The 27,497-nt window shown below is 39.2% G+C and overlaps 2 protein-coding genes across 4 annotated transcripts; one reads left to right on the top strand and one right to left on the bottom strand.

Annotated features, from left to right (window-relative positions):
* Window positions 1–1,688: 1,688 nt before the first annotated feature.
* On the bottom strand, window positions 1,689–17,114 carry LOC129088836 (cytochrome c oxidase assembly factor 1 homolog). Of its 3 annotated transcripts, XR_008531116.1 has the most exons (6): window positions 17,034–17,114; window positions 11,632–11,741; window positions 9,555–9,706; window positions 8,959–9,035; window positions 8,355–8,843; window positions 3,045–4,494 (listed from the first exon to the last, which is right to left on the bottom strand). XR_008531116.1 is itself a non-coding variant. In XM_054596072.1 (5 exons), exons 2-5 carry the CDS (start codon window positions 11,723–11,725, stop codon window positions 2,228–2,230), a joined length of 444 nt encoding a protein of 147 aa, XP_054452047.1. In that variant the 5' UTR covers window positions 11,726–11,741; window positions 17,034–17,114; the 3' UTR covers window positions 1,689–2,227. The 3 variants fall into 3 exon arrangements, 2 of the variants coding, with proteins under 2 accessions (XP_054452047.1, XP_054452048.1); XM_054596072.1 differs by lacking the exons at window positions 3,045–4,494; window positions 8,355–8,843 and adding an exon at window positions 1,689–2,348; XM_054596073.1 differs by lacking the exons at window positions 3,045–4,494; window positions 8,355–8,843 and adding an exon at window positions 1,689–2,348 and having other exon boundaries at window positions 16,945–17,034.
* A 1,759-nt stretch (window positions 17,115–18,873) lies between these two features.
* On the top strand, window positions 18,874–25,841 carry blvra (biliverdin reductase A). The gene is made up of 7 exons (XM_054596121.1): window positions 18,874–19,029; window positions 21,035–21,158; window positions 21,996–22,115; window positions 23,251–23,348; window positions 23,689–23,796; window positions 24,087–24,255; window positions 24,875–25,841. The coding sequence occupies exons 1-7, from the start codon at window positions 18,939–18,941 to the stop codon at window positions 25,122–25,124; spliced, it is 960 nt and encodes a 319-aa protein (XP_054452096.1). The 5' UTR covers window positions 18,874–18,938; the 3' UTR covers window positions 25,125–25,841.
* Window positions 25,842–27,497: the final 1,656 nt, after the last annotated feature.

The following is a 27,497-nucleotide window of genomic DNA, read 5'->3' as shown; positions in this document are numbered from 1 at the left end:
AAAGTTGTTTACAAATACATTTTTCATGGTGAGAGTTTAACCCAACCAAAAAAGCCATAGTGTGAATTCTAATACACCAGCAAGTATTTATTCCGTGTTAGCAACAAGGCTGGAAACTTTGTGCAGAACACACCACTATAATCCAAAGGGCTGTTGGAATCCAAATCTCTATACCTTTATTTATCAATAAAGGTATAGAGAGTATCAAAATATTCAGTTCATACTAGTCAAACTGTAAAAAAGTGCAAATGATGGACACATTCAGGTGTTCCGTGCAAAACTAAAAGTCAACGTCAGTCATGCGAGTCACATGACTACTGACGTGGTTAGTCAGTCAAAACCTAAACCTCTAAATCTAACAAAGTGGTTTTGGTTTCTTTGAAAGGGCACTATGCATGTAAAGAGCTTATATTGATATGTCATTCCTGTCCAATCTGACACTAGAGGGTACATGTAGCGTCATAGTTTGAAGCTTAGGACCACTGACCTAAGTTTAGGGGGAGAATGACTTTCCCCCAGTTTAGTTTTTTTATTTTGTTTTATTTCAACATACAATGCCCTAAGACAATGTGGTAGTCAGACTGTCTGAGATCAGCAGAGAGGTTATTCCAGAGGAAGGGGATTTGATACAGGATAAGACCTAGCAGGCTGCTGACCTCTTTTTAACTCTGGGGACAGACACGAGCCCTGTATTCTGAGAGCAGAGAACACAGGATGGAAAATAAGGTTAAAGGTCAGACAGAAAGGGTGGTGACCATTAACATTTTGTCATCAGAAACAAATTAAAGTCAGATCTGACATGGACCATAGGGAGCTAAAAATGCTGTAATAAAGTCAAATCTTCTACTTTTATTTAGGATTCTAGCTTTTTGCATTTTGACCATTTGAAGACTGTTAGTACAAGCATGCGGCAGGCCTGACAACAAAACTTCACAACAATCAAGTCTGGATGAAAGAAAGAGAAATAGGATCTCTGAATCACCCACACGTCCGTGCCAGCTAGCCTGAAGAATGGTAGCGTTTTAGGTACAAATGACCCTTCATGATGATATGCATTTGGTTCATTAACTGTATGTTAACCTTTTAATATCATTATTCTATGCAATATCAATACAATTCAATTCCATAAGGCTTGATTGGTCATAACCATAACATGACATAGTAATGCCAAAGGACTGTGTACTGTACAAGGCGGTACAAACATGGGAAAGCACAGTACCCAAGATGCAAACAACAAATCACCATGTCAAAACTCAACACCTGCCCTGCGACAGACTGGCGACCTGTCCAGGGCGAACCCTGACTTCGCCCATTGACAGCTGAGATCGGCTCCAGCACCCCTGCGACCCTTAACTGGTTATAAGCAGGTTACGGAAAATGAATAAATGAAAACTCAACACAGTGCAAAAAACAACAACTATGTCAACCATAGTTTACGACGCAGATAAAAATAACTGAATCAGCAACATGAAAATAATAATAATAATTCACAGTATGTGTGTCAGTGTGTGGTAATATGATTTGATGATATCAATGTTGCATATATATCCTTTTTCAAATGTGCTATGTGAACTCAACCATTTAGTCTGCGTACGATTATATCCAATTTTATATAGATCTTACAGTTTACTCATTTATTATATATTTGACAATAGGAATAATATAATAGCCAAGACTTCACTTATATATATATACATATATATATTGCTTTATTTGTAGTTGGCCTACATCCAGGTAGTATCAGTTGCCTGTCACCTGGCAACGTGATTCCTAGGTCTGGTAAAATCCTGTGTTTTTATTTTGGCTCTCTTTTTTTAAAGGGTTTCTGGAAAACATATTTTCTTCAATAGATCTTGTTAACGGTATGAAAAGTTTCAAGAACACAAAACACACAGAACATGCTCTAGCTGGTTTGCAAATGTTTAAGTAAAACTGATACCAGGAGAAGAAGTTCAACACAGAAACGGAGCCTTCCATCACCAAGACTAACCTGCTTTTTGAAAAAAACAAGTTTACAGGAAAGTCTTTATCTAATTGATCACAAACATTTGCAGGAAGAGGAAGTAGGGGGGAAATGAAGTCAGTGGACTAAAGGTTTGTCTGCTGTCTGAAACTAGAGTTGAGGATTTGCCTTTTGGTAAATGTACTATTATTTGGGTCACTGCTCAACCCCTGTTGAAGCAGGGCGACTTCCACTGTCACTGTTCTCTATAGCACATGGAGCTGGTCAGTGCCAGCGGTCGGTGTCCAGCCCCTCTGTGAGCTCTGTTGAAGCTGGGGGAGGAGGATCTAGCAGGTCGATGGTATGTCCTTCTCGGAGCTTCAGAACTGCCTGCTTCAGACTCCACCTGCAGGGAGAGGAAAACACAGGTCAGGAATTGTGGCTACAAAGCTCTTACAATGATAAATGGACATTGTGACACAAACTTTGATCTTTAAAAGAAAAAAAGTACAAGATAGACAAAAGTAGTTTCTGATAATATCCCACTAAATGTTTCTGCATAAAATGATCCAATAGAGCTGTTGCTGGATAGATTCTTTTTTGTTTCATACGACCTACAGGTTTTGTGCAATCAAATATGCAGAGAAAATAACTTTACAAGCATCATGACAGCTTGCAGGATTCCCCTTATGTCACCACGTTTGTCTTCACAGGTATATTAGTGAGAAATGATGGACAGAGCCCAGTGAAGAAGAAATCAAATGATATGAGGAGATAAGTTATTTTTATAGTTATCTGTAAAGAATATGAATACTATATATAGTATATTATACAATATTGTATGATTCATATTGTAGTAAAAAATTTTGACTCAAAGATAAATGTGTTGCTCACAGTCAGTATTTAACCTGGGGTAAAGGATTACATTTTTGGACCATGGTTTTTTTTAACTGTTTTCATATCACCTGTTAAATAGAGTAATTACATAAAACTGTGAAGTATTTTTTTTTTGTGTTGTATTTTTTCGAATACAAATACAAGATTGTTAAAGTAAATAAGATAAAAGATGACAAAAACTTCCTTAAATATAAAAGCTGTTTATTCATAGACTGACATTTAAATATACATTGGGGACACATAATGCCCAATGTAGCAGAGCCATAATTTGTATGTAAACTGTCCTGGGGTCTCATTTATAACCGTTGCGTACACCACTTCCCATGCAAACGTTGTGATCTATAAACAATAAACTTGACAGAAGAATGTGCGTACCTGTACGGAAACGCTGACCCATGCGTATAAAAACATTTTGGATTACCGACGCAGACGGGGAGTGGTGATGTGAAGCCAGACTGTAGGAATGAAATGTGCGAAAGGCATCATTACAGGTATAATGATGCCTTTCACACATTTCATTTCACTTCACATAACATGTTACTTTGCACTTATATAATCTCTTTATCATAAACAGTGTAACCAGCAGTGTATTTGTGCATGTACTAGTGAGCCATAACTATAAGCACATATTAATTGTAAAAAGATATAAACCATCTCAAACCTCAAATCAAATGTTGCTTAATATTTCATCAGTGGTGTCTGCAGCCCGGAGTACAGAGGAGAGACCGAAACTACCGACACTCATGGTCATCTGTGGAGCAGCTGATGAAATTATCATCAGCTGTTAGGTAACATCAATTAGTGTCAAAGAACTGCAGAACAGAGCGTAAATAGTTTTTAAATAATCTTCTCTTACTAGGCATAAATCACCAAGTACAATCTGAGTTTTCATTAGGTGTCAAAAGGGACCCATATACTGTACACAGACAAACTGTAAACAGCTTTCTGATGCCAGTATCAGAGCTCACTGGAGCAGTCACCATGGTGACTCTTGCACACCTCTCTTGTCACCTCACCTTCATCTTCACCACCTGCACTTAAGTATTGTGTAATTAAGCAAAGTGTGGAAATAAGTTGTGTTTACTTCTGGCTCTCTTAGGACTTTGTAAATGGAAGAAATGGGAGGAAACCGGTGTTCTTCCTCTCGGTAGTTAATGCGATTCCCCGTAAAGACCGATTGATCAGCAGGCTCATTTCTATGCATAAACATTCATGAGGTGCTTTGCATTGACCATTTATGGCTGAATGCGGGCGTGTGGAGGGCAGGATGTGAGGCTGAACCAGCTGGGCACATTTACAGGTTGATTTGGGATTTATAAAAAGGATATTGCACACTGGCAGGCGTTCGCAAAGTTATATAAATCTTAATAATTTTTTCTGGCGTACCTGCATTTCCTCCTGTAAACATACGCAAACAATTAGTGTGGATCCTACGCACTGTTTTATAAATGAGACCCCAGATCATGTGCTCCATCAGTAGAGGGTTTCTTGTTTAATGAAGTTGTGTCAGATGCTAACAGAGCCCTCGAGTCAGAGGTCATCCTGAGGCCTCTTTTCCTCTGATGGTTATTCATTCTGTGAGAGGAGTCTGCTGGGTTCAGGAACACCTCATCAGACAGGAGCTACAGGACAGAGCATCAGGTCCCTCAGACCACCTGTAAAAACATGACAGATTCACAGTTCAACATCAAGGTGTATGACAGTAAGTGTGACAGGAGTAAAGTTATAGTTTACGACACCATCCTCATCTTACATGTGTAGCTACAGCACAGCTACAAACTTTGTAGATAAGGATACATCAGTTGTATCAGGTATGAAGGAAGAAATTAATTACACAGAGCATTTGACTAGGAGTGTAACTGGCATTGTGTTTACCAAAGGCTTGTAAACTCAGTACAAGCTGAAAATAGCGACAGTGTGAGATTCAGTGAGATTGACCAAGAACTGCTACAGTGGAAAATATTATAATTCAGTTTTACCAAATATGGAGGCAGAAATGAATTACACAGACTGGTTGACTGTGGGTTGTAACTGGTGTTGTGTAAAAGAGACATTGCCCCGGAGAGACAGGTCTGCTGACAGTATCTCAATATGAATATTACACTGAAACTGCTGCGGTGAGTCACTATAGTGTGTCAGAGTGTCAAGTTGCTATGATTTTTTGCTAGATCATAGCAACTTGACACTCTGTTCAGCTGGTTGCTACAGACACTCTTATTACACTTTGATGTATTATTTAGCCTGAGACAACATTAATGCTGAAACAAGTATTCATGTTGTATTTGTATTGGCTCTCTGTGGTTGGAAAGCGACGATAAGACGTTAACAATCTTTATGAATCATTTCTCCTCTGCTCTGATCAACAGCTGTCTCCTCTAACCTCCCCCACAGCTGTGTCTCTTCCTCTGCCTACTCACCCATTCACTCGCCCGGTTTGATCGTTTATTAGCCAAGAAAACATTCACATACTTCATATATGTCTTGGTGAATTGCTGCTTAACAATAACCACACTGCAAAAGTCTAAAGACATAATATAAATGAGGTTATTTTAGCTTGTGTCTCTTCCTCCGTACCACTGGCTTGAGTGAGTTAATGACTGGTGCTAACGAATCAAAGCTAACAGTACACAACCTGTTGCGTAGGTTTTACTTCCAAATATTTCCTTTTCTTTTACAGAGTAAGTCCGTTCAGCCCTGTTTATTGTTTAACTTGAATTAGCAAGAACTTCTTTGACTCCTTTTCTCGTTCTCTTGGTCAACACAGCTCCAAGACCTGTATCACTTGCGTCTGTATCGACTAGGAATGGTCTAGGAATGATTTGGGTGACGCAAGATAGGTGGAGAGGTCAAACTGGACTTTAATTGGTCAAAGGCCTGCTGACATGCTTGACTCACAAGTGGGTGACTCACCCACTTTTTTTTTTTTGTTAATTCAGGGGCTGCGCAATTTTCCAGAAGTCTGGTGAACATTTGTGACACTATCCAGCAAGGCCATTTGCAAGGCCACTTTGCCTTTAAACTTCCTTTAGATTCGTCGGAACTGGATATGTTGTATTGCCTCGACTTTGTCGGGATCAGCACTGACTCCTTTACCAGAGACAATCTGTCCAAGAAATCTGATTTCTTGCATGCATAACCTAGACTTCTTGAGGTTGATTGTCAGATTAGTTTTGCAGAGCTGATCCATTACAATCCTGAAAGAAAAAAAAAATGCTGAGTAACAGATGACGAATAAACAATTATGTAATCTACATAGACTAGATAGATTTCTAACATCAGGCCATCCTAGACTCTTTCAATGAGCCTTTGGAAGGTGGCCGGCGCATTCTTGAGCCTAAAGGGCATGATATTAAAATTATATAATCCAGACTGAGTAACATTTTTCTTTCTTTGCTATCTGGATCCATGGGTTCTTGCCATGATCCAAGTCAACTGTGGAGAAATGGGCAGCTCCAGAAAGGGATTCAAGGATTTCATTGATTGGAAAGGGTGTATATGCGTCGGCTTCAGTGACAGCATTAATTGGCCTAAATCGAAACCAAATGGTTTTTCTGTAAGGATTAGGGGAAGTGCCAGGTGAACTGTACTGTGGGCAGGAACCAGTACATCTCAAGCACAAAACTGAGGGTCAGGGTCTATCAACAGGTTGACCTGAGGTGGTATTTTTTGGAAATGGGTTCACATTTTCAATACCCAGTCTCTGGTTTTATTGAAGCTGCTGATCATGGTCCGTTTCTAGTTATGAACAAGGCAAACTAAATCTTCAACACTGTCAACTCGACTGCTGAGCTGACTAGTAAGAAGTGGTTTAATGTTTTTCAGAATCGCTTCATTCGCGCCAGAAGTGCCGGAGAGGGGGAGTGGCTTATCTCCCTGGAAACCGTCGTCAACTAAGCCATTTGTTTCCGCAATCAACCATGCAAGAAATAACTACTATTTCTGCTTTGTGCTTGTTGTGGTGGTTCCAGATATTCCGGGAAACTAGACGCCGTCTTGTCTGGGTTCATAACATCATCCGGAGGCGCTTGGTGGATTTCATCGAGCTGTATTCACTGTATCTAGCAAGCCACACGTCGGCTGGTTTACTATAGCTGTATGAACCGAAGATAAACAATTTTGCTGTGATTTACTTGCAATAAACGTACAAAAAGGATGCCGAAATAACTACATAATGATGCAGATTTGTAAAAAGTCAGAATTCATGTTTTGTTAGTTCTCTCTGCAAGACAACAAGCTCAGATCAATTGGTGCTGGACTTGGCTTCCATTGTAGCTGCTCCGTCAACTCTTAAAATAACATCACACAGGCGTGTATATGCGAGGTTGTTTGTACCATATGGTTTATACGTATACATTTATACACATAATTTCGTCCAGTCTCTAATAATATGAGGTATCGTAGAGACACCGAGAGGACAGGAAGTCAGTGGTGACAGGAGGAGAATATCTACGCTGATTGGCTTTCGCGACACAGCAAATTTCGCGCCATTCGCGTTATTTGAGTCATTCACGCCGCCTGGCTCGAATTTGCAACTACTCGATCAGCATCAGATAAGGATGTAGGGCAAGAAGTGAGTCAGGATCATAATTTGTCTTCCATAGGTGGGGGAAGGTTATCCTTATATGGTCACTTTTGATTACAGCTGTGGTTGTATCTTCAGTTGTGGACAACTAATCCACTGGACAAGCACTAGGGGTTGAAGAAGATAGGATTGATTTAGCTTCCACCATAAGAGATTCCAAGAGGTTTTCTGTTCAAGACTTTGTAACTCTTCTTTATTTTCCACTTCCAGTTTTCCAATGTTTGAAGTATATTTTGTTATATATATTTATATTTATTTACTTCAATGTTTTTGATAACCTACAGATACTACACAATACAGCGTCTGTGTGAAAACCTAAGAGATCATGTTGTATTTCCATTTGAACTTGCTCTGTCAAAAAGCGGATGTCTGATAGAAGGGAGGCTCAGAATGTTTCAGTTCCTTTTACACAATCATTTAGATTTCTTGTTAGACAACAACAACTAGTGTGAAATAACTGCAGAACAGAGCATGAATAGTTATATGAAGCATAAATCACCATTGTTTTTTGGATTTTTTACATCTGTGACTCCAGGGCAGTCTGTCAAGTGAATCTACACACACACAGCACACACACACACACACACACACACACACACACACACACACACACACACACACACACACACACACACACACACACACACACACACACACACACACACACACACACACACACACACACACACACACACACGTTTTAGCTGCATGCAGTAATGTGCTTCACAAAAAGCCAAACATACTACTGTCATTATTTAACTGACTTCATATGAGACTTATTGTCCACACAGTCTCTGTCTGTATTACCTAAAGTTAGTACATAACTCAAGCCTGTGGACATCAAAGCTAACCATATTAGCAATGCAGCATGTTAACGTTAACACGCAAACAGTCTGCTAGATACATAAAATACATAAAAATGGCACAACTTACATCTTCCAAGTTTGAAGTTAGGTCACAGTCAGCCGCTACAGATCCATCCAGAGCTTCAGTTTTAAAATGTTGGTACCGACGCTCATTGAGAAACAGGTTTCCTTTGTTGTGATTGTGAGGACATTTAAAAACACCAAAAATACCTAAACATAAAGTTAATCCACTGGGTGTTCACGTTCTCAGTGATGGAAGTAAGTAACATGACTTTTCTGTTAGTTCATGCAGCCAACAACAGATCATTATTTGCTTGAGATGTGTTAGCAGGTCCATGACAGTAAACCACAGTGGATTCTGCAGAGCTCTGTGTAATGGGTCACCTAGCGGAAGGTGGTTCTGCAGTACCACCAGGAAACACAGAAATGGCTTGGGACCTCTTTAACGGGTCCATAGTTTGATCAGCTCTTTTTTTACACAGGTTTTCAGATGGATGGAGCAGGAGAAAGAGAGAGTGGGTGTTCTTTTCTGACACGCTGGGGGTCCAAAGACACACTGGGGACACATGTTTATGTTTAAAAGCCAAGAAAACGTGCATTTTGCATTTAAGGTGACCTTTGATTGTCACCATCATTTGCATTTAACTCTGAATTGAACAGAATGTACTCACCTATTAGTGTCAGGGTCTCGAATTGAAGCAGTATACAGATAACCTCCAGTTTCTGAACCCGTCACAGGGATCTTTATCTGCAACACAAAGCAAATTCAAATGAATCTGCACATGTGTAGACAGGTACCAGAGCTCTTCACATAATGATTGTGGGGTAAAGCTGCCCATCATCTGAATCCAAAACCAATCGCATGTTTGATTGCTAGATAGACAGATAAGTTTATCAATCCCTAGAGTAGAAACTAGTTTGGTCACCCACGCACAATAACAAAAGCTCACAGTGGACAACATATGAAAGACTTGCTCTCACAATACTAGTAAAACTAACACATATTCCAAAAGGATATTAGTGTAAATCAGGAGCCTGCCTAGGCATTTAGTTAAAAAGTAATAAAATGAGTGACTTAGTCCAAACATCATGACCCGTGTTCTTATGTAATAATGATCCAACTTGGACGTTTAGGACCATAGCAAGGACAAGATTGCCAAACAAACAGAACAGGAGAAAGCATCAGCCACACTGGTGTGGCGACTGTTTTGTTGCAACAGACAGAACACAGATTAACAACGTTTGATGACTTACTAAAGCACAGTACCTTTGCAGTGTGCTGATCTATGCGGTTGTTTCTGTCAGTCAGATGGATGTTGTGGACTTTTAAAGGTGGAGCCCCCAGGCTTTCCATGGCAACTGGACATGCTTCCAACTTCTGCAGAGCCAGTCGGTGGTAGTCGGACTCAACAAATTTCTCTAATTGGATAGTAGACAGAAAGGTACAAAAAAGTGGACAGAAATTAAGAGGATTATAAAATAATAATTAAAGTGCTGAAAACACAGTGTAATGACAGTAGCGGTTGAACTGCTTTCAACTAGTACTTGAAGAGTAAGCCCCTTTTTATCCACACTCAAACACCAGATGCACAAGATTTGTCATTCACTGTGAAAAGAAGCTCCAAATAGTAGCCTGGCACCTCCCCCATTGATTCACGTCTCCCTGCGGTGGGACATGGACAAGTTGAGAAAGGTTCAACTTCAGGCAAATATGCTCTGCCATGGGACAATCTGGAAATGAGTGTTTAAATCCTATTTGTGTTTACCTGGGGAAACAGAAGCACAGCTGCTAGTTGAGTGTATGTGAGCCGGTCGTAAGAAGTTAAAGCAGTCGATGTTTTATTTAAAGTAAAAGCAACACATGCAGCTAAAGGCAGGGTTGTTAAACTTGAGAAACAAGCGAGAGTACGCTAGATAAAAAAAAATGATCCAACTGAAAAACCCAGCCCAGTGTAGCCAACTCTTTTCCAACAAAAGTAGCTAGCAGCACTAGCTCCAAAAGTTGCCAAATCTAGCAAGAAGGTCGCCAAGTTGGCAACACTGACAGCTCGATCCTTCAGGCTTCCCTCGAAAGCAACTCCCCCCAAATGATTATAATGAACATAAATATGTCATTATGAAGGTAAACAACGAATATGGCTATTGTTAGTACTCAATGTTGTTAAGTCAGCAGCCTGTGGAAGTCTCCAGAGATGAGCATGAGTGCACGGGTAGAATACATGCAGGTAGGCAACACGTCCAATCATTACATCTGGGCCAAATTACAGGGCCTGATTACAATCCTACAACAGCCACAGATACTGGATTCTTATATCAAAATGTGATCGAATATTATTACCAACCCTGCCTTTAAGTGTCTGCTGATGTGGGACCCAGGAGGCGTTTCAGATAGTCATGTTGTCGATTTTCTCATGTGCATTCAATGGAACAGCGGGATTGGGCATTTGTGTTGCATTCATGAAGTTTATGAATCAGCGGAATATTTTTTTTTCCCCGAATGAGAAAAGTCATGTGAACGGGACCTCAGGTCTGAACGACAACTCAAACAAACAGCTAGCATGTTGTTTAAATTACAACACGTCTTCTTTGTAAATTAAACACATTCACACACTGATGACAGGGGCTACCATGCAAGGTGCCACCTGCCCATCAGGACCAACTAACATTCATACAACATTCACACACAGCGCACCTACGGGAGCAACTGGGGGTTAAGTGTCTTGTCCATATGTCCTTCTTGCCCAAAGACTTATGGACTAGCGGAGCAATCCGCCGATCCTCTGATTGAAGGTAGACCCGCTCTACCACTGAGCCACAGTTGCAGTGTAGCATCCATGTTGTTTGCATGGTAGCAAGTACAACTCCATTGTGTTAACCACAGACCTTATTTTAGGCTGAAATAAGGTCTGTGGTTAACTTAAATCGAACATGGGGTTCTGAAATAGGTTGGTAGACCAATCAGGTTGCCTTAATCGCATGACACAAGTTATTAAAACATTATTAATACATTCCCCTGCATGGGACCGGTTCATAAGAATGGGCCATCACTCTGTTTGTCACAGTTATCAGGGAATCCAGCCTGCAGTGTGGTTTAAACACTTCTCTGAGGATTGTACTGTTAACATTGGGCTTCAAGAAGGTTTTTGTATCCGGGCTTAGCGTTGCCACTCAACCTTTAAAGACGGTAGCGTAGCTAAGTAGTTTCTTTTCGACAGTCCCAATACAGCAGTTTAGAGCAGTTTAAATATTTGGCAGTTTGCAAATAATAAAATATATTCCCATATTGATATTTTGTCCAACCTCTACTTAATACACACACATACACACAGCTCCTTTGTACTCACTCTGCAGCAGATAGTACATAGTGCCGATCCCACCCCCCGTCAGCAGGGTGGTGAAGATGGTGAGCTGTTGCAGATGACTGGTGGAAACCCTCATCTTTTCTTCCTGAAACCTGTAAAGATGCACAGGTCTGGTCAGTTTAATGGCAATCATTTTTCTTATGATTCTTTTGAGAAGGAAATGGGAATCGTTTGCAATGAAACGGTTTTCATACTGAAAGAGAAATTCTTGTGAGAGGGAATTGTAATTATTTTATACATATTGAGTTTGTGACATTAAAAATCAACTCAAGGCTCAGTGGGAGTCACGTCAAACAATTAGGGGAGAATAAACGGTGTCCTAACTGTGTCATACCGCATGATAATTTTAGCTGAGGTCACTTATAGATGGACCAAGGTCCGGGTCCGGACCCAGACACCATTTTATCCAGACCCGGAACTGTAACTAATAAATGATTGAGAATTATTTGAACTGAGCTGCTTTTCTAGCCTAAACTGACAAACCAATTGCATGCGTAGTAAATAATATCACGTGATGCTCCTCAGCCAAATGCAGCAATTAGTTACCTTTTGTTCATAAATCTCCCACTTTGTTGTGAATGTTGATGTACAAGGTGGGCTAATGTGGATAAGCAGTTGGGAGATATGGACAAAACAATGTCCTGTCCCTATGTTGGAGAAGTTGGAGAAGTGATTATGTCATTGAATGACACATTGTAAACCATCCCAGAGAGTCAGCATAGCGCTGGTTTCTTTGACAAAAAACTATTGGTATTTTTCCATTGGATTTTGGCAGATATTGATCTCTGTGGCAGACGTTTATAATACTTACATGTTTTGTCTCATTGAGCCCAGCTGTTTTGTTAATAAAAACACTATACAAGTACAACTCCATTTAAATATTACGCTTGAATTAACCCCACTTTATTTTAGGCTGAAAAAGGTCTGTGGTTAACACAAGCGTAAATAGAAAAAAAACACAGACTTGTAGTTAAGGGAACAGGAAGTGCTGATTCCTGCGGCGCTCCATCATGCTCACTTTACTCTAGTTATGTTGTCAATAGCTAGCGGTTTTATTTTATTTTACAGTGTTGCCCAGTGACTTGCTAAATATTCAAGCTATACTGTAAAAAAGTATACTGCTGGCAAGTGACAACAGCAAGGGGAAAGTGAACTGCAACACATGAGAACTTTTTTTATACTTTCTAACCGTGTTGTACCGTGTAAAGGTGTACTGGAGAGCCAATGGGGGTGATTAAAACACCCTTGTCCAGAGACTAACACCCTGTATGATTGAACACCACTTCAACAATTGCGCAATTAATTGCGATATCCAGAACAATCCCTCCCCGAACCTTTAAACACTCTTTCCACTGCGTCTGTGTGTTGCTTGGTGAAAAGTCTGCTAAATGTCGCTGAAGAACTACATTGCTTTGCAGAAAAATGATTTTCTGGTGCAATAAATTACAGATTTTTTGTTGCTGTATTTATTTTATGAAACATTGCCAGGTACATGTAGTAACATTTTTAAAAAAGCAGCAAACCACTTTAGGCTGTTGATTTACAGTGATTTTACAACAGATCCACGTCAAGCCTAACATCACGGTAAACCAGAGCCTTGTGGCTTATTGCTCAGATCATTTCTATCCGATGGAGGGAATTCTCCATTCAGAATTTATGCTGACAGATAATATTAGCTTCATTAGCGTCTCAGTCTTATAAGCTAACATCCCATTTCTGTATAACAAACAAACACAGCACAAAGCAGCATTTGTGATATTTTTGTGTGAGAAGTGATTTGTGGAGAATGTCTACTTTAACTAAACCTTTGGTAAAATGTAAAAGGGTGCTAATTATTTATTCACTTTTCATGCAGTAACTCAAGGCTAACCCAGCTATCAAGGCAAGCTCACATTAACAAAAACACAAACAAAAGCCTATTTATTTCAGATCAAAATTCTTTTACCATGACAATAAAATTTGCCCTGCATTAATTTGATGGAAGAAAAAAACACTGTTGTCCTGTCTGGGAGTTTTTCTTAGAACTTTATTCCATTGACAGTTCTCTGTTAGTTCATGAAAGTGAATTGTAACATTTTGGTGACCTAAAAATGTCTTAACTTAAAAAACAAGATGGCAACATCCAAAATACCAAACTTGGACATGCCAATAACTCCACTTTGCAGAACATTAACATGGCATACATGGCATTTTACTTATCATTCAGCATAAATGAGTAGATTTGTTACAAATGTGGCATGCCCTTTTCTACCAGCATGAAAAGACGGCGTTCTTTTCTTAAGATCTATTATCCGATAGTGTAAAATGACATGTTTGTGTAAATGTATTAATGTCCAGTGGTGGAAAGTAAATAAGTACATTGACTGAAGTACTATCATTTTAAACATACTTGTACTTTATTTGAGTGTTTCCATTTCATGCTACTTTATACAAGCCCCAGTAAATAGAGGGAAACATTGTACTTTTTACTGCACTGATATCTTTATTTCTGGATAGTAGCATGTCAGTATTGAACTCATGACTGCTACACCCTGAGCACAATTTCTTTGATTTCACTAAATTCTAAATCAACCAGGAATGAAATCTTTCACTTTAAGTTAAATTTTGAACAAATAATTTTTATTTGTATACACTGTGATATTGCTGCTTTTCTGCTTAAGACCTGAGTTCTTCCTCCACGACTGTTTATTACACCTGATATGATTTTACTGTAAATTCCAAAATGGTTTGAGTGTGCAGCTCTAGGCAGGTTCCTGTGTCTACTAGGATGGGGCACTATTAGTCAGTCTGTATTATTTTTTTAAGGAACTGTTGGATATTGTGTACTTTTCCATTTAAATCTTGCATAACTATTTTAGCAAGGGCCCCGATTACGCCATTTTACACTGATCCAGCTGCATCCTGTTAGTACTGCGGCAAACCATTCTGCTTCAGCTGTCCATGCGGTTTGGCTACTGCCAAAACTTAATCATTTTACCAAGGGAAACTGAATGTGATGACTCAATATGTATTCCAGCACCGTTCTCTGCACCATTGCACTATTGTCTTCTCTCTGCAATTTTCAATGTGTTGTTTATAGCCTATAAATCATTTTTCACATGTTTACATCTGTAAAGGCAATTTTCATGTTTGCCTTGTTCAGCTCTGTTATCCTTGTTTTAGTTTTCAGGCCAAGTCTATTTCTGTGCATATTGAGAACAAAAGTAACAAAACACACACACACTTACTTAGCCCATTTAGCTGCATACTTGTTAGTGTTATGACTGAAAAATGACAGTCAAGCTGCAGTTTATGTGTCAGTTTTGTGTTCTCACACACCAAGTTGTCAGGCTGAGTTACCAATCATGGCACATACTGCATGGTAAATGGACTTGCATTAATTTATGCCTTTCTAATCTTCCAACCACTCAAAGCACTTTACACTATTTGTCACCATTCACCCAATTTCATACACCCATACATCCACTATGCAAACACAAATTCACACACCTATGAGATAGCCTCCTGGAGCAATTTGGGGCTCAGTGTTTTGCCCAAGGACACTTCGACATGGGGACTTGGGGATCGAACCGTCAATCTTTCGATTGGAAAATGACCCTGACTACCTCCGAGCCCTGCAACTGCACTGTTTATGATGCTAGAGCAAAGAGGTATTCCACCGTCCACAATCAGACTGTGTCAAAATGTTGACACTTCTGGGTTCAGTGGCTGTTAGTTCTGTTAAGGGGAAAGTTACCAAATGTCTTCGGCAGTCGATGTGTCCTTGGGCAAGACACTTAACCCCAAGTTGCTCCCGAAGGCTTGCCATCGGTGTGGACTGGATGTTGCATGAATGTTAGTTAGAGTCTGATGGTGGCACCTTGCATGGTAGCCTGTCATCAGTGTGTGAATGGGTGAATGATATGTAATATACTACTGATTGTAAGTCGCTTTGGATAAAAGCGTCTGCTAAATGACTGTAATGTAATGTAATGTAATGTAATGTAATGTCTGTAGTGCCCCCTCCTGGCAGATAAAGGAACCAGCCAATACAGACTCCATTCATGTAATCAATACAAACATTGTCCTAACAGACAATCCAAAGGTAGATCATGGAGAAATACTTAAGTCTTAACAAATAACATCTGTCTTGTTAGAAAACGGCTTGTTGACCATGGGTACATCCCAAGTCTCTTATTTGTCATTTCCTCGCTCCTCGATCCTCACTTGAACCGGAAGTCTGCAGCCGATCGTACTGATCTGATATAGATCATCATCAATGGAGTTTAATACCAGAGTGATGACAGATCACAGATCGAACAGTCAGAGAGAGTTGGAGAGTTTGTCTGTCTGTCAGTAGAAACACTTTTACATCATTTATCTTAATTTCCATTCATTCATATGAGGCTGATCATTCATAAATAAGACAAACGCATTTCGCCGGTACAAATCGGTCCTGCGCTTATTAATATTAGTACAGTGATGATTACTTTGTGTCTTTATTAATATTAGTACAGTGATGATTACTTTGTGTCTTTATTAATATTAGTACAGTCATGATTACTTTGTGTCTTTATTAATATTAGTACAGTCATGATTACTTTGTGTCATTATTAATGTTAGTACAGTCATGATTACTTTGTGTCATTATTAATATTAGTACAGTGATGATTACTTTGTGTCATTATTAATATTAGTACAGTGATGATTACTTTGTGTCTTTATTAATATTAGTACAGTCATGATTACTTTGTGTCATTATTAATATTAGTACAGTGATGATTACTTTGTGTCTTTATTAATATTAGTACAGTGATGATTACTTTGTGTCATTATTAATATTAGTACAGTGATGATTACTTTGTGTCTTTATTAATATTAGTACAGTGATGATTACTTTGTGTCTTTATTAATATTAGTACAGTGATGATTACTTTGTGTCATTATTAATATTAGTACAGTGATGATTACTTTGTGTCTTTATTAATATTAGTACAGTGATGATTACTTTGTGTCATTATTAATATTAGTACAGTGATCATGTGATCAGCGGTCGTCGTCATCAGAAACAGACGTCGCTTCAAGTGACGCTACAGAGGAAAGGACGTCTCATGTCTCTTGAAACACATTTCCTCGTTTCCTCTCTCCTCGATTTATTTCGACGCAAGTGAGGGAATCGAGGAGGCAATTTAAGAGACTTGGGATGTACCCAAAAAGTAGGGAAAGTAGTTATCTGTCTGAATGAAGACGGGCAGCTCGGATGTGACACAAAGCTGAACTCCGTCAGACTGCTCGGTGTTAGCAGAGGTAGCCTACCTGCTGTCCTTCTCTCTAGGTTTGGTGTCCTAACGGGTTTTCAACAAATGCTGCTGCTCCCTTAAAACTAAATATGGAAACATGCTCACCTTGTTCTACACAGGCAGGACGATTCTGCTCCGTTTACATCCGTAAACGTCACACGGATTGTCGCCAATGGGATGTGGGTGCGCTTCGTTAATACTCTGCGTGTGCCGCTCATGTTCGAGCAGGCGGCGTCTGCACTACTATACAGAGATTAGGCTATATTATAGGCTATATATAAGTTTAATTTTACATGAACACAACAAATGATATCGCACATACAGCGGACAATTAATCAGTTTACACTCAGAGGGCGGAATAGAAAAGCAAAGAAAATTATGACAAAAAATATATACAGGTCTTTGGAAGGGCCCGTGAATGAAGTTTCATTGATCTGCCATTGTTCCCTTTGTATGATGAACAATGTAATATTAGAGGTATTGATTTATTTCACTGGTCTACTTGTGTTAGTGTTAATGTATTCTGATACGTGTGAGTTTGTTTTTGGATAGCTTCGATGCTGCTTTAACGTGGTTAATGCTGTGTCTGTGTTATTGTGGCATTGAATGAACATGTGCACCACTACCTCAGCTTGTTAAATTATCCAATTTGGATACAGCAAATTGAGTAACGAAAGTCGAGAGCCAGAAACAAGAGACAGCTTGCCTTCAAAGTTAAAGTTGCGCGTCAATTTAAGAAGAGCTAAATTAAATAGCTTTAATAATGAACATTATATATAACTGTTTTTAAGTCATATTTCTGCCACTTTCCCACAGCTGATCGTGAATATACTGCTAATGAGCAAACAATGGAATTATATTTTAATGATTCATACATTTATCAATTTATTTATGTTTTAAAGGCTTCTTAAACTATTCGGCTGAATGTTACAGGATAAAGTGTTGAGACATGTGATGAGTCTGACTGTAGAAAGAGTTGATTACCTTGAACTTTGATTTTATGCTGGCTCTGTTGTCATGACAATAACACCACTAAGCTCTCCGATACACCTTTAATTTACTTTAAATTAATTTACTGTTTGCACTTCTAACTATTCTACATAAAATAGATTAAATTAACAATGTTTTGCTGAATATCCTCTGGCTGTATAAAACAAAAGTGAGTCTACTGTTATTTATAGAGTACTACCATTACAACCCTTTTCTCCATATGAAAGGAATGGGAACAAACATGTGACGAATACTTAGTAGATTTTTATATAAATAAAGTTTTCAATTCGACACTCTCCTACAGGGTGCACATGTGTAATCTGCTCACAACACGGGCCTGTAATGCAATGCCTATGTATAAAAGTAATAAGATGTAAAACATGTTTTCAATTTACAATTTGCTTTACGTTTAAGAAAGTGCAGACTTTTTCAGAATACATTTGCATTAGCACAAGAATGCCAATGAGATTAGGCAATACCCCTAATCTGACATTGTTCATCATACACCGTGAACAACCAGAGGGGCAGTTAGCTCATCTTTCTTATCAGTGGTCTACGTTCCAGTGAACTCCATGGGAGGGTCTCAAACTGACTCTTCGTGTATTTAGAAGAAGCAAGCATGAGTTCACTGCATGTGTTTTTTCTTAATATGTAGTTTCTGGTTAAACAAATCCATCTAAAGGTTGTGGAAAAACGTTCATATATGTAACAAGACATATTCACAATCAGAATCAGCTTGGTCAGGTATGCTTCAAGCAGCTGGATAAACAATAAAGTACATTCACAATTATTACAGTACATCTTTTGGTAGTTTTACAGGGTTATTGTTTTATTTCGGTAATGCCCTTTGTTGAATTCATAAATTAAACTGATTATTCATTGAGGCCTATGAGTGTGAAGAGGCGCCTAAAAAAAAAACACAGCTCCGCCCCTTTCCCAGCAATAGGCCGGTCTCACCACTGCAACACAGCGAGCGCGCCTTTAAGTTTAGCTGAAGCTCGCTGTAGTGAGCTGCATGTTATGTCACCTCCAGCTAAGACACATCTACACACGGACATCAGTGACAACCAGGCTCCTTCTCGTGAGACACGAACGAGCTACATTGAAGCAGGTAAGCACGGGGACACGGGGACACATGCACGGTGAACTGAAGGCATCAGTAGGCTCTACCCGGTAGAGCCTACTGATGCCTTCAGGCTCTACCGCAGGGGTGGGCAATTATTTTTCCCAGGGGGCCAAATGAGCAACTGAAAATATTTTGGAGGGCCGGGCCAAAATGCCGAACTCAATTCTGCATAATATACATTTTATTTCTATATAAAAAGCAGTAAATGGCATTGTTTTGACCGCTGGTAAGAGTGTATGTTATTATTTGGCAATTAAAAGGTGAGGTTAGCTTTCAAAAATATCATTTATTCAAATAGAATTTCCAAAATGATAAACAAAATGTGAAACATTTGACTCATTTTCAGTCACATTAATAACAAAGGGCATTTTGAGTTTCATATACTATTGAAACAAGGATTTTCCTAGCTTTCTAAAGACATCACATCATCTTTGTAGCCAAAATAAACAAGACATGTCACTGAACTGTGTAACTGTGTAAAGAAAAGTGTCCCAGTTTTGTAGCCTTTTTGACTTTACATGCCTATATTAAACATTTAATGTTTTCAGAACTGTGCAAAAAAAAGAAAGAAAAGAAAATTGTCCTCTTTAAACACGGCGACATGCTCCCCACAAACCAAACACACAGGTTTACCCTGGACTTCAGTAAAGAAAAAAATAGTAGTCCATATTTGTTTGAAAGTTCTGCTTTCGGCACCACTTTTCTCTTTTTGGCATGAGCCGATATTTTCGCATTTTTCAGGGGTGACAAGGAAGGAAGACAGGTTGTCAATCACACGCATTTCACGTGCACAGTTGACGTGCACGATTGCGTGCACTGTGAGAATAAATGGGCTTCAAAATAAAAGCAATGCGGTTTTAGTCCACCCATAAGATAATTAGAAAATATGTTTTATTTTCTAATTATCATGTAATCTTTCGCGGGCCGGTCAGAATCACCGGGATGCAGGTCACTAACCATGTCCTCATTCATCATTGGTACCGAGTCCGAACGGAACCGTAGTCCGCTGGCTGTTCTAGATTTCTGATTCAAATTGTTCACAGGAGAGGAAACCAGCTGGGCTCTAATATTGACATTAATATCTACATTATGATATCATCAATTGTTATTGTAGATTGCTTACCTAACAGCTGCAGTCCCCCAGTGACTTTTTTTTTTTAAATTAAAAAAAAAAAAAAAAAAAAGCTGACCAGCACCACCACTTTTAAAGTGAAGCATCCATAGTTTGGTAACCACGTATGAGCCACCGGCAGACTCCATTACTCAGTGTGTAATGTGTTATTTTGTAGCAGGGCAAGGTTCCATCACTTCCTGCATACTCAGCTAAATGTAGCTGAACAGGTCATTTACATGTGACACTGGATGATCACTACTACACAAAGAGTTTATAAGAAGTGGTAGAAGTACCTTACCCAATAGTAGTGCACATCTAGAAGAGGCTTTGCATAAACTGCATGTGTCTCTTGTGACCTGAAGAGCACTTTATCATTTAAGGTTTTTTGATTTAAGTTGGATACCAGAACTTTTTAGACGTGTTATCTTGTGCCTCTGAAGTGTGTGCCATTTGTTTGTGAATTTTCGAGCATCCCAAGCCCCTGAAAAATAAGATTGCAAAGCAGAATAATGATACAATATTATATATATATATATATATATATATATATATATATAATATATATATATATATATAAATAAACATAAAAGTGTGAACCTTTTTTTTAATATATATATAAAAAGGTTCACACTTAAATTGTTTACCAGGGCATGAGCACAAAGATCTTCAGAGATATATAATTTAATTTTGCTCCCAAAGTGCACCAGGTTGATGCATTTAACTTTCAAATGTATAAAATGTCTTCCGGGGGCGTGCCCCGTAGAGGGTCCGCGGTCCACCCACCCCACTCTCACACAGTCCATATTTATATTTTTGATATCCGGGACACCCGATTTAACCCACTTTACCCTTTTATTTCTTGTCTCTGTTTCTCAGTCAGAATGTTGGGGGCTGTGGTTGTTGGCATTGGCACAGCAGGTTGGGTGAGAATCCGAGACATGTTGGCTCCTGAACCTGGCAGTCTTGCAGAGAAACTCAATGTCAGAGGATTCATATCCAGGTAACCCACACAAGCTTGCCAGCATGCACAGATAAACACAAGCAAGCTAGCCATGCGGGGCCGGTCTTCTCATGAGTATATCCACTATCGGGCAGCCAGAGTGAGCTGCAGTCAATGGGCTGAGGCCGTAAAGGCCGGCTGCAGACGTCGTGCTCCATCATTCTACAGAGCCCTGAATCCCTGATGTTTGACAGAGCGCTATCGCTTGTCTTTTTAAAGTTTATATTGAACATGTCCTGTGTCAAAATGGCACCAACTTCGACGCTGCATGTCCTTGTGTGCCCAGCAATACCCCATCCAAGTGTGAAATAGAGCAGATGACATTTTTCTAGATATGAGCAGGACACATTACAGAGACTCCGTACTATATAGTTGGATACTAAACTAACTTGATGGAAACAAAGATAGAAACAGAGGTCAGCAAGACAGAAGTACAGACTTTAAATATTGAGAGTACAGCCTATATTTATACAGGGCTGTGTGATTAGACTGCATTATTTTCATCCCAAATAAACTGCCAACTGTGTGTTTCCATCTTTGTAGTCTAGAGTCCAAAGGAGTCTTAGAACTAGTACTTAAAACACATACAGTGTATTGTAATAACCAAGACCCACTATTTTATTTATACAGTATGGTTAATATGGAAAAACCCATCTGGCTTTTTCAAAATGGAGCTATTTTACCTCATAGTGTTTGTGAAATGGTAGGAGCAGTTTTTTTAAATGCATAGTTGGATGAAGTCCACTATATCTATAACTATATCATCTTGGAAGACACTGTCTTTGATGAAAGCAGCATTCCAGTCATAATCAAGCTGACAGATGTTTTTGTGAACAGGAGAAGCCTGGACCCTCAGCAGGGAGTGAGTCAGATCTCCATAGAAGAGGCTGTGAGTAGAGATGACATTCATGTGGCGTTCATCTGCACTGAGAATGTGTTGCACGAGGACAACGTCAGGTAATGTACAAGTCTGCAAAAAGTCTCTACACCTGATCTGTGTCGCATTCAATAGTTCTGTACAGTTAGTCAACGTTCAATAATCTCTGGTGTTTAGTTGGGTTAAGATCTGCTGAAAAAAAGTAGATGATTTACATCATTCTTGTAACAATCAACCCATTTGGTTGTCCTTTGTACCGATGTATGCTTAATAGAGCCAGAATGATCAGTCAGTCAACTCCACCGTGTTTGAGTCGACTCATTTGTCTGGCAGCGTTACATGAAACAGCTGTTTCTCCAGGGGCCAAAACTGAAGCTGATGTGGAAGTGTCTTACATTTTGAATCCTCTCTAATGCCCAGCAGGGGGCGACTCCTCTGGTTGTATAGAAGTCTAAGAGAAAATGACTCTCCTTCTCTCTTGATTTATTCCCTCAGTAAAAATTGTAAACATGAGTTTATGGTCTCAATCTCTAGTTTCAAGTCTTCTTCAATACACTTCAAATAGACCATAAAGGAGGGTATGCCTTAGGGCAGGCCTACTGTGATTGACAGGTCGCTGCCACTACCAGAGCTGTATCTCATGTCACTATATGTACTTGTATACAGTCTATGGGTTTCTCAATTAAAATGTTATCGACCAAGGTTCAGCAACTAGCCATCAGCGCCAGGGGCAGGATTAACACCAAGCTGTTAACACATTGTTGTCAGCTGTGTGCCAGAACCAAGGAGTACTAGTAACAAGAATGGAGACCGCTACAGACGACATGACGCTGGTTTCGAGGCTGAGAGGCTCTCTGAGGCGGCTAGCGTTCACAATATAAAACTTAAGCCCTGATTTTCCACTATCTTAAGGCTACCACTAACAATTACTTTTTTTTTATCAATAAGTCTCACAATTGTTTTTTGGATTACGTGATTAATGTAATGACTTTATGTATTAAATATTCTTATGACAATTTTTTAATTCTGGATTAATAAAAACTTGAATTTACCCAAAATAAATATAAAAAAATGTTGTGGATTCGATCTGTCTGAACCATTTTACAATCCAATAGAGAAACAGAATGCACAGCTTACTGTTTCTAATCAATATTCAGTAGTTTTTTTTTCATTACAAATTCTGATAAAGACAACTCCCTCCCCCTGTCTCATCAGCGCTTTTCTGCAGGCAGGAAAACACGTCTGTGTGGAGTACCCCATGACCACGAACTACAAGGCTGCTGTGGAGCTCTGGGATTTAGCCCAGAAAAAAGGTGATGCCAATATATATATATATATATATATATATATATATATATAACAATATATACGCTCTCACATGTACTCATGCAGAACTATGTCCAGTGCTACAATAAGAAATAGAGAAAGAGTTTTTACTTTTTCTCATTTTATGGGCCAGGTGCGACTAAAAACAAACACACCTTGGGTCAAGATTCTGTGCTCATGATTTCCCTTCATTAATGACTACATTCTCAGATCAGTGCTTGGCACTGTGGGTTCAATGACAGATTTGCAAATACACACACAGGCCCAGCTAACAGTGAATGCATCTCAGTCAACATTTGTGTGTGTGTGTATGTGTGTGTGTATCAGGAGTGATTCTCCATGAAGAACACATTGAGCTGCTGACAGAAGACTACAAAGCACTGAGGAGAGAGGTAGAGGGTAAAATCCTGCAGGAAGGAACTCTTCATTTTACAGGTAAGAGACAGGAATGTACGTCTCTTTGACACAGCTTTGACCAAAAAATTCATCTCAGTTTTGAAATTGGAATTGAAAGTCATTTCTAGTTTTACTTTAAGAATATGGTTCAAGTGCTGGACTGTTATCCAGTTAATCATCGCCGCGCTGTGCTGAGAACGCTCTTGACAGGTCGAATATGAAGGTTGTCCAGAGAGAGCAAAAAAACAAGCACATTTTTGGGGTTTGGAACTCCAGGAACACCCCCATAAGGACATGTAATCATGTGTGTATACTGTCATTTGTTGAAGGTGGAGCTCTGAAGCCCGGATTTGGTTTCCCAGCATTCAGTGGCATTGCTCGCCTCACCTGGTTGGTTGAGTTGTTCGGTGAGCTGTCAGTTACTGTAGCAACCATGGAGGAAGACCCTGCTAACAACTACAGCAAGATGACTGCAAAGCTGCTCACTTCTGACAACAGGTGAGAGAGGATACATCTGTATGTCTACCACACTGATGGAGTTCATAGTGAAAAGACTAAAACCAACAATGTGTGAGTCCGTCTCTCAACACTGTCTTCCCTACTCCGTCTGTGCCTCTCCGTCACCTGTCAATGGGCTCCAACTCTCAAATTTATATAGTTTCCCTTTTGTCACTTTATTTTTTAACAAATTCTACTCAAACAAGGGGAAATAGTGTATTTGTTGGGGACTATTTTCAGCAGGAGATTAATCCATATTTGGTGGATTAACTTGTTATCATGTAGATGATGTTTTCTTAAAAAAATAAATAAAGCACTAACAGTGTTGTGGACTGATTTTAAATGTTTTCTGAATCAGTTTCTCTTGAGGTTACAGACAGTATGACTTCAAAGTCCACTAATCGGTCTTTCAGAAAAAACAGATATGCAAAAAACAAGTATGCAGCTAAATGGGCTGTGTGTGTGTGCTGTGCGCGCGCGCGTGATCTGCTGCTAATTTGCAGGCTAGGGTAAGTGCAGAGCTCCAGGCCCAGACATAGCAACGATACAAAAGTCCCTTTAATGAGAGCACAGCTGTGGAGACAGGTTTAATCATTCATTTCTTCTGTGTCCCTTGTAGACCTCTGACGTGGATTGAGGAACGTGGGCCAGGCCTCCCCAGGGCCAAGAACATCAACTTTCACTTTGACTCCTGCACTCTGACCCAGATCCCACCTGCACCTAGAGGGAATGTGGGCCTCTTCATGCAGGACCTCATCCACTTCTCTGCCAAGCTGGAGGGCCAAGTGAGTGTTGAGGAGCTCCGCAGAGAGAAAATCCGGGTCCTTCACTGCTTGCAGTTGGCAGAGAGGATACAACAACTTTGCTAAAGTTAAATGGGGACTGTCCATGAAATACACATAAAACTTTATTTAAACATTCACTTATTATATGTTATCTTCATATTTCATCACCATGCCCTTAAGTTTTTGTATTTTGTTGTTAAAATCTTTCAAAGTATTACTTGATATTATTACATTCAGAGAATAATGAGTAAATGAATTGAACACTTCCTAACATGATCTGCACATATTTGGACATGGGTGCCTAAAAGTAGAATATTTGGATGACTGGAAATATCATATAGACCAGTTCTCTAGAATCCAGCAAAGATTTAGTATCCTACATTTAGTGTCTATGCTTCTGTATCTGCCTCTCACACAAACACACACACAGTAGAGTGGTTTTACAAAAGATGTTGACAGCTTCATATTAAGCTTTGAATATATACCTGTTTAATAAAAATTTTGAACAAAGACGCAATTGGAAAATGTCTTAAACACCAAACCAAAATGGTAAATTTTAAGAGAGGGAGGAACATTAAGGACAGAGTTGACAACATGTCCACCGTAAAAGTAAAAATGTAAATTAGGCAACAGGGTTTATAACTGTATAACTCTTATCCATGTGTGAATGATGTACAGAAAACATCACATGTAAAAGCATACAATGTTCTTAATGATCTTGCTAAATAATTTGATGTAAAAATCAATTCAATGAACAATCCATCAAAGTGAAAAAATAAAGAACTACAATATTGTGTCTTCACAACCTATGATGTTTTTCATAATTTTCTTTCGATTGACATGTGAATGTGGAGATCTGTGACAACAGATTGCTAGACTGAGGGAAAGATTTGGTTTACCATCCAGGTGTTAGGACTGATATACTTAAACTGGAATATTTATTATCTAAGTGAACAATCTCCCCAGTACACCCCTTAACTGAAATGTCAGTTTACAAAAAGTAGTCTTTTTAAAAAAAAAACATTAAAATGTGTTTCAGTATCATCTGACCTCAAGAGATAAATAATGTAGGTACATCGAAATCTAAAACTTTGAACTACAGTAAACCATATCTCATTAAGTAGAAAAAAAAATGCAGCTTACTTGAAACTTTACAGATCTTATACAACACACAGTCTCAGCAAGAACTGGGCTCTGAAGACCCCTGGTGATCTCTTTGTTGGTGTGGGCTAGTTTGGGTTAGGTCACTACAATATTACAACAGGAACGCCTTTGGAGTTTGGAATATGTGTCCTTAGCAAGTTACTAGTTTTAAGTTCCTTTAAAATCTGAAGTATAGCTCAATATTTGAACTCTAACAGTTATTACAAACAATGAATATTCATTACTATCCATATCCTCATAAGCACCTATACAGCTCCTGAACATAACACACTAACAAACAGAGGCGTGATTAAGTAGAGTCAGACCAAAATCACACAGCCAATGTTTAGGTGAGGAGTTTGTTTTTCAAGCTGATGTACTTGGACGTTGGTTTTGGCTGCATCATATCAAGTCCTACAAACAGTCTTTGGAAGACTTCAAAAGTTTTGGCAAGTTTGGGAGGATAGTCCAGATTTAAGGCATAGGTTAGGCCAAGGAGAAGGCAGCAGGCTCTGGACAGGTTATCCAGACCGGTCAGCACCGGCGTCCCATCGATGACGATCCCCACTGCATCCGGCTGCTGACAAACATAGATCCTCATACTCTGGGTTTTAAGGTCCTGATGCACTTGATCCTCTTCTGTTCTCTGTAAATCATTCACATTTGACATATTTCATCAACACTGATTCTATGGGGCTCTAACATGTTGGATATTAAAGTTACTGAGAAGAACTTTTAACTTGTTATGAAACGGTCTCAATTTAATCCTAATGACCTAATATGGTGTGAGATTCTCCTCCCTGCTCTGCCGGTCCCGTGGGAGCCAACACAGACGGCTTCTGGCCCAGGCTATACTGCTGGGCCCGCAGAGGGAAGTGAGACACGGGAGGACCAGGACCAGGACCGAGCAGGGTAGCCTGTCAGACCCTGCTGCAGTAAAACTAGGTTTGCTAAAGGGACTCTGGCACTAGTAAACACTACCACTTTCATCCACGGGGGCCGCAAAAAAACAGAAAAAAAAAAATGGTTCCTTGTGGTAACTTTTGTAAGTTCAAATAAATAAATGTGAAATAAATAATCACATGAATGGATTGCTAAAAGTATAAAAATTAAACAATGATTTGTAAATATTAAAAGTTATTAAAACTTCTCATTATTACAAAATGTAATTTCACAATTATTTCTCTAATAAAAGACATGTCTGCTTTTATTTAAAAATGTGACTTTCTTCGTAAGATTTTCTCAAATATCTTTTAATTATTTGGTAGTGAACATTTTGGTGTTCCGTATGAATCAAATCAAAGTCATTCTTTC

The sequence above is a fragment of the Anoplopoma fimbria genome, chromosome 3, assembly GCF_027596085.1.
Source record: "Anoplopoma fimbria isolate UVic2021 breed Golden Eagle Sablefish chromosome 3, Afim_UVic_2022, whole genome shotgun sequence".
Taxonomy (NCBI): Eukaryota; Metazoa; Chordata; class Actinopteri; order Perciformes; family Anoplopomatidae; genus Anoplopoma; species Anoplopoma fimbria.
This window is presented reverse-complemented; position numbering and strand designations above follow the sequence as displayed.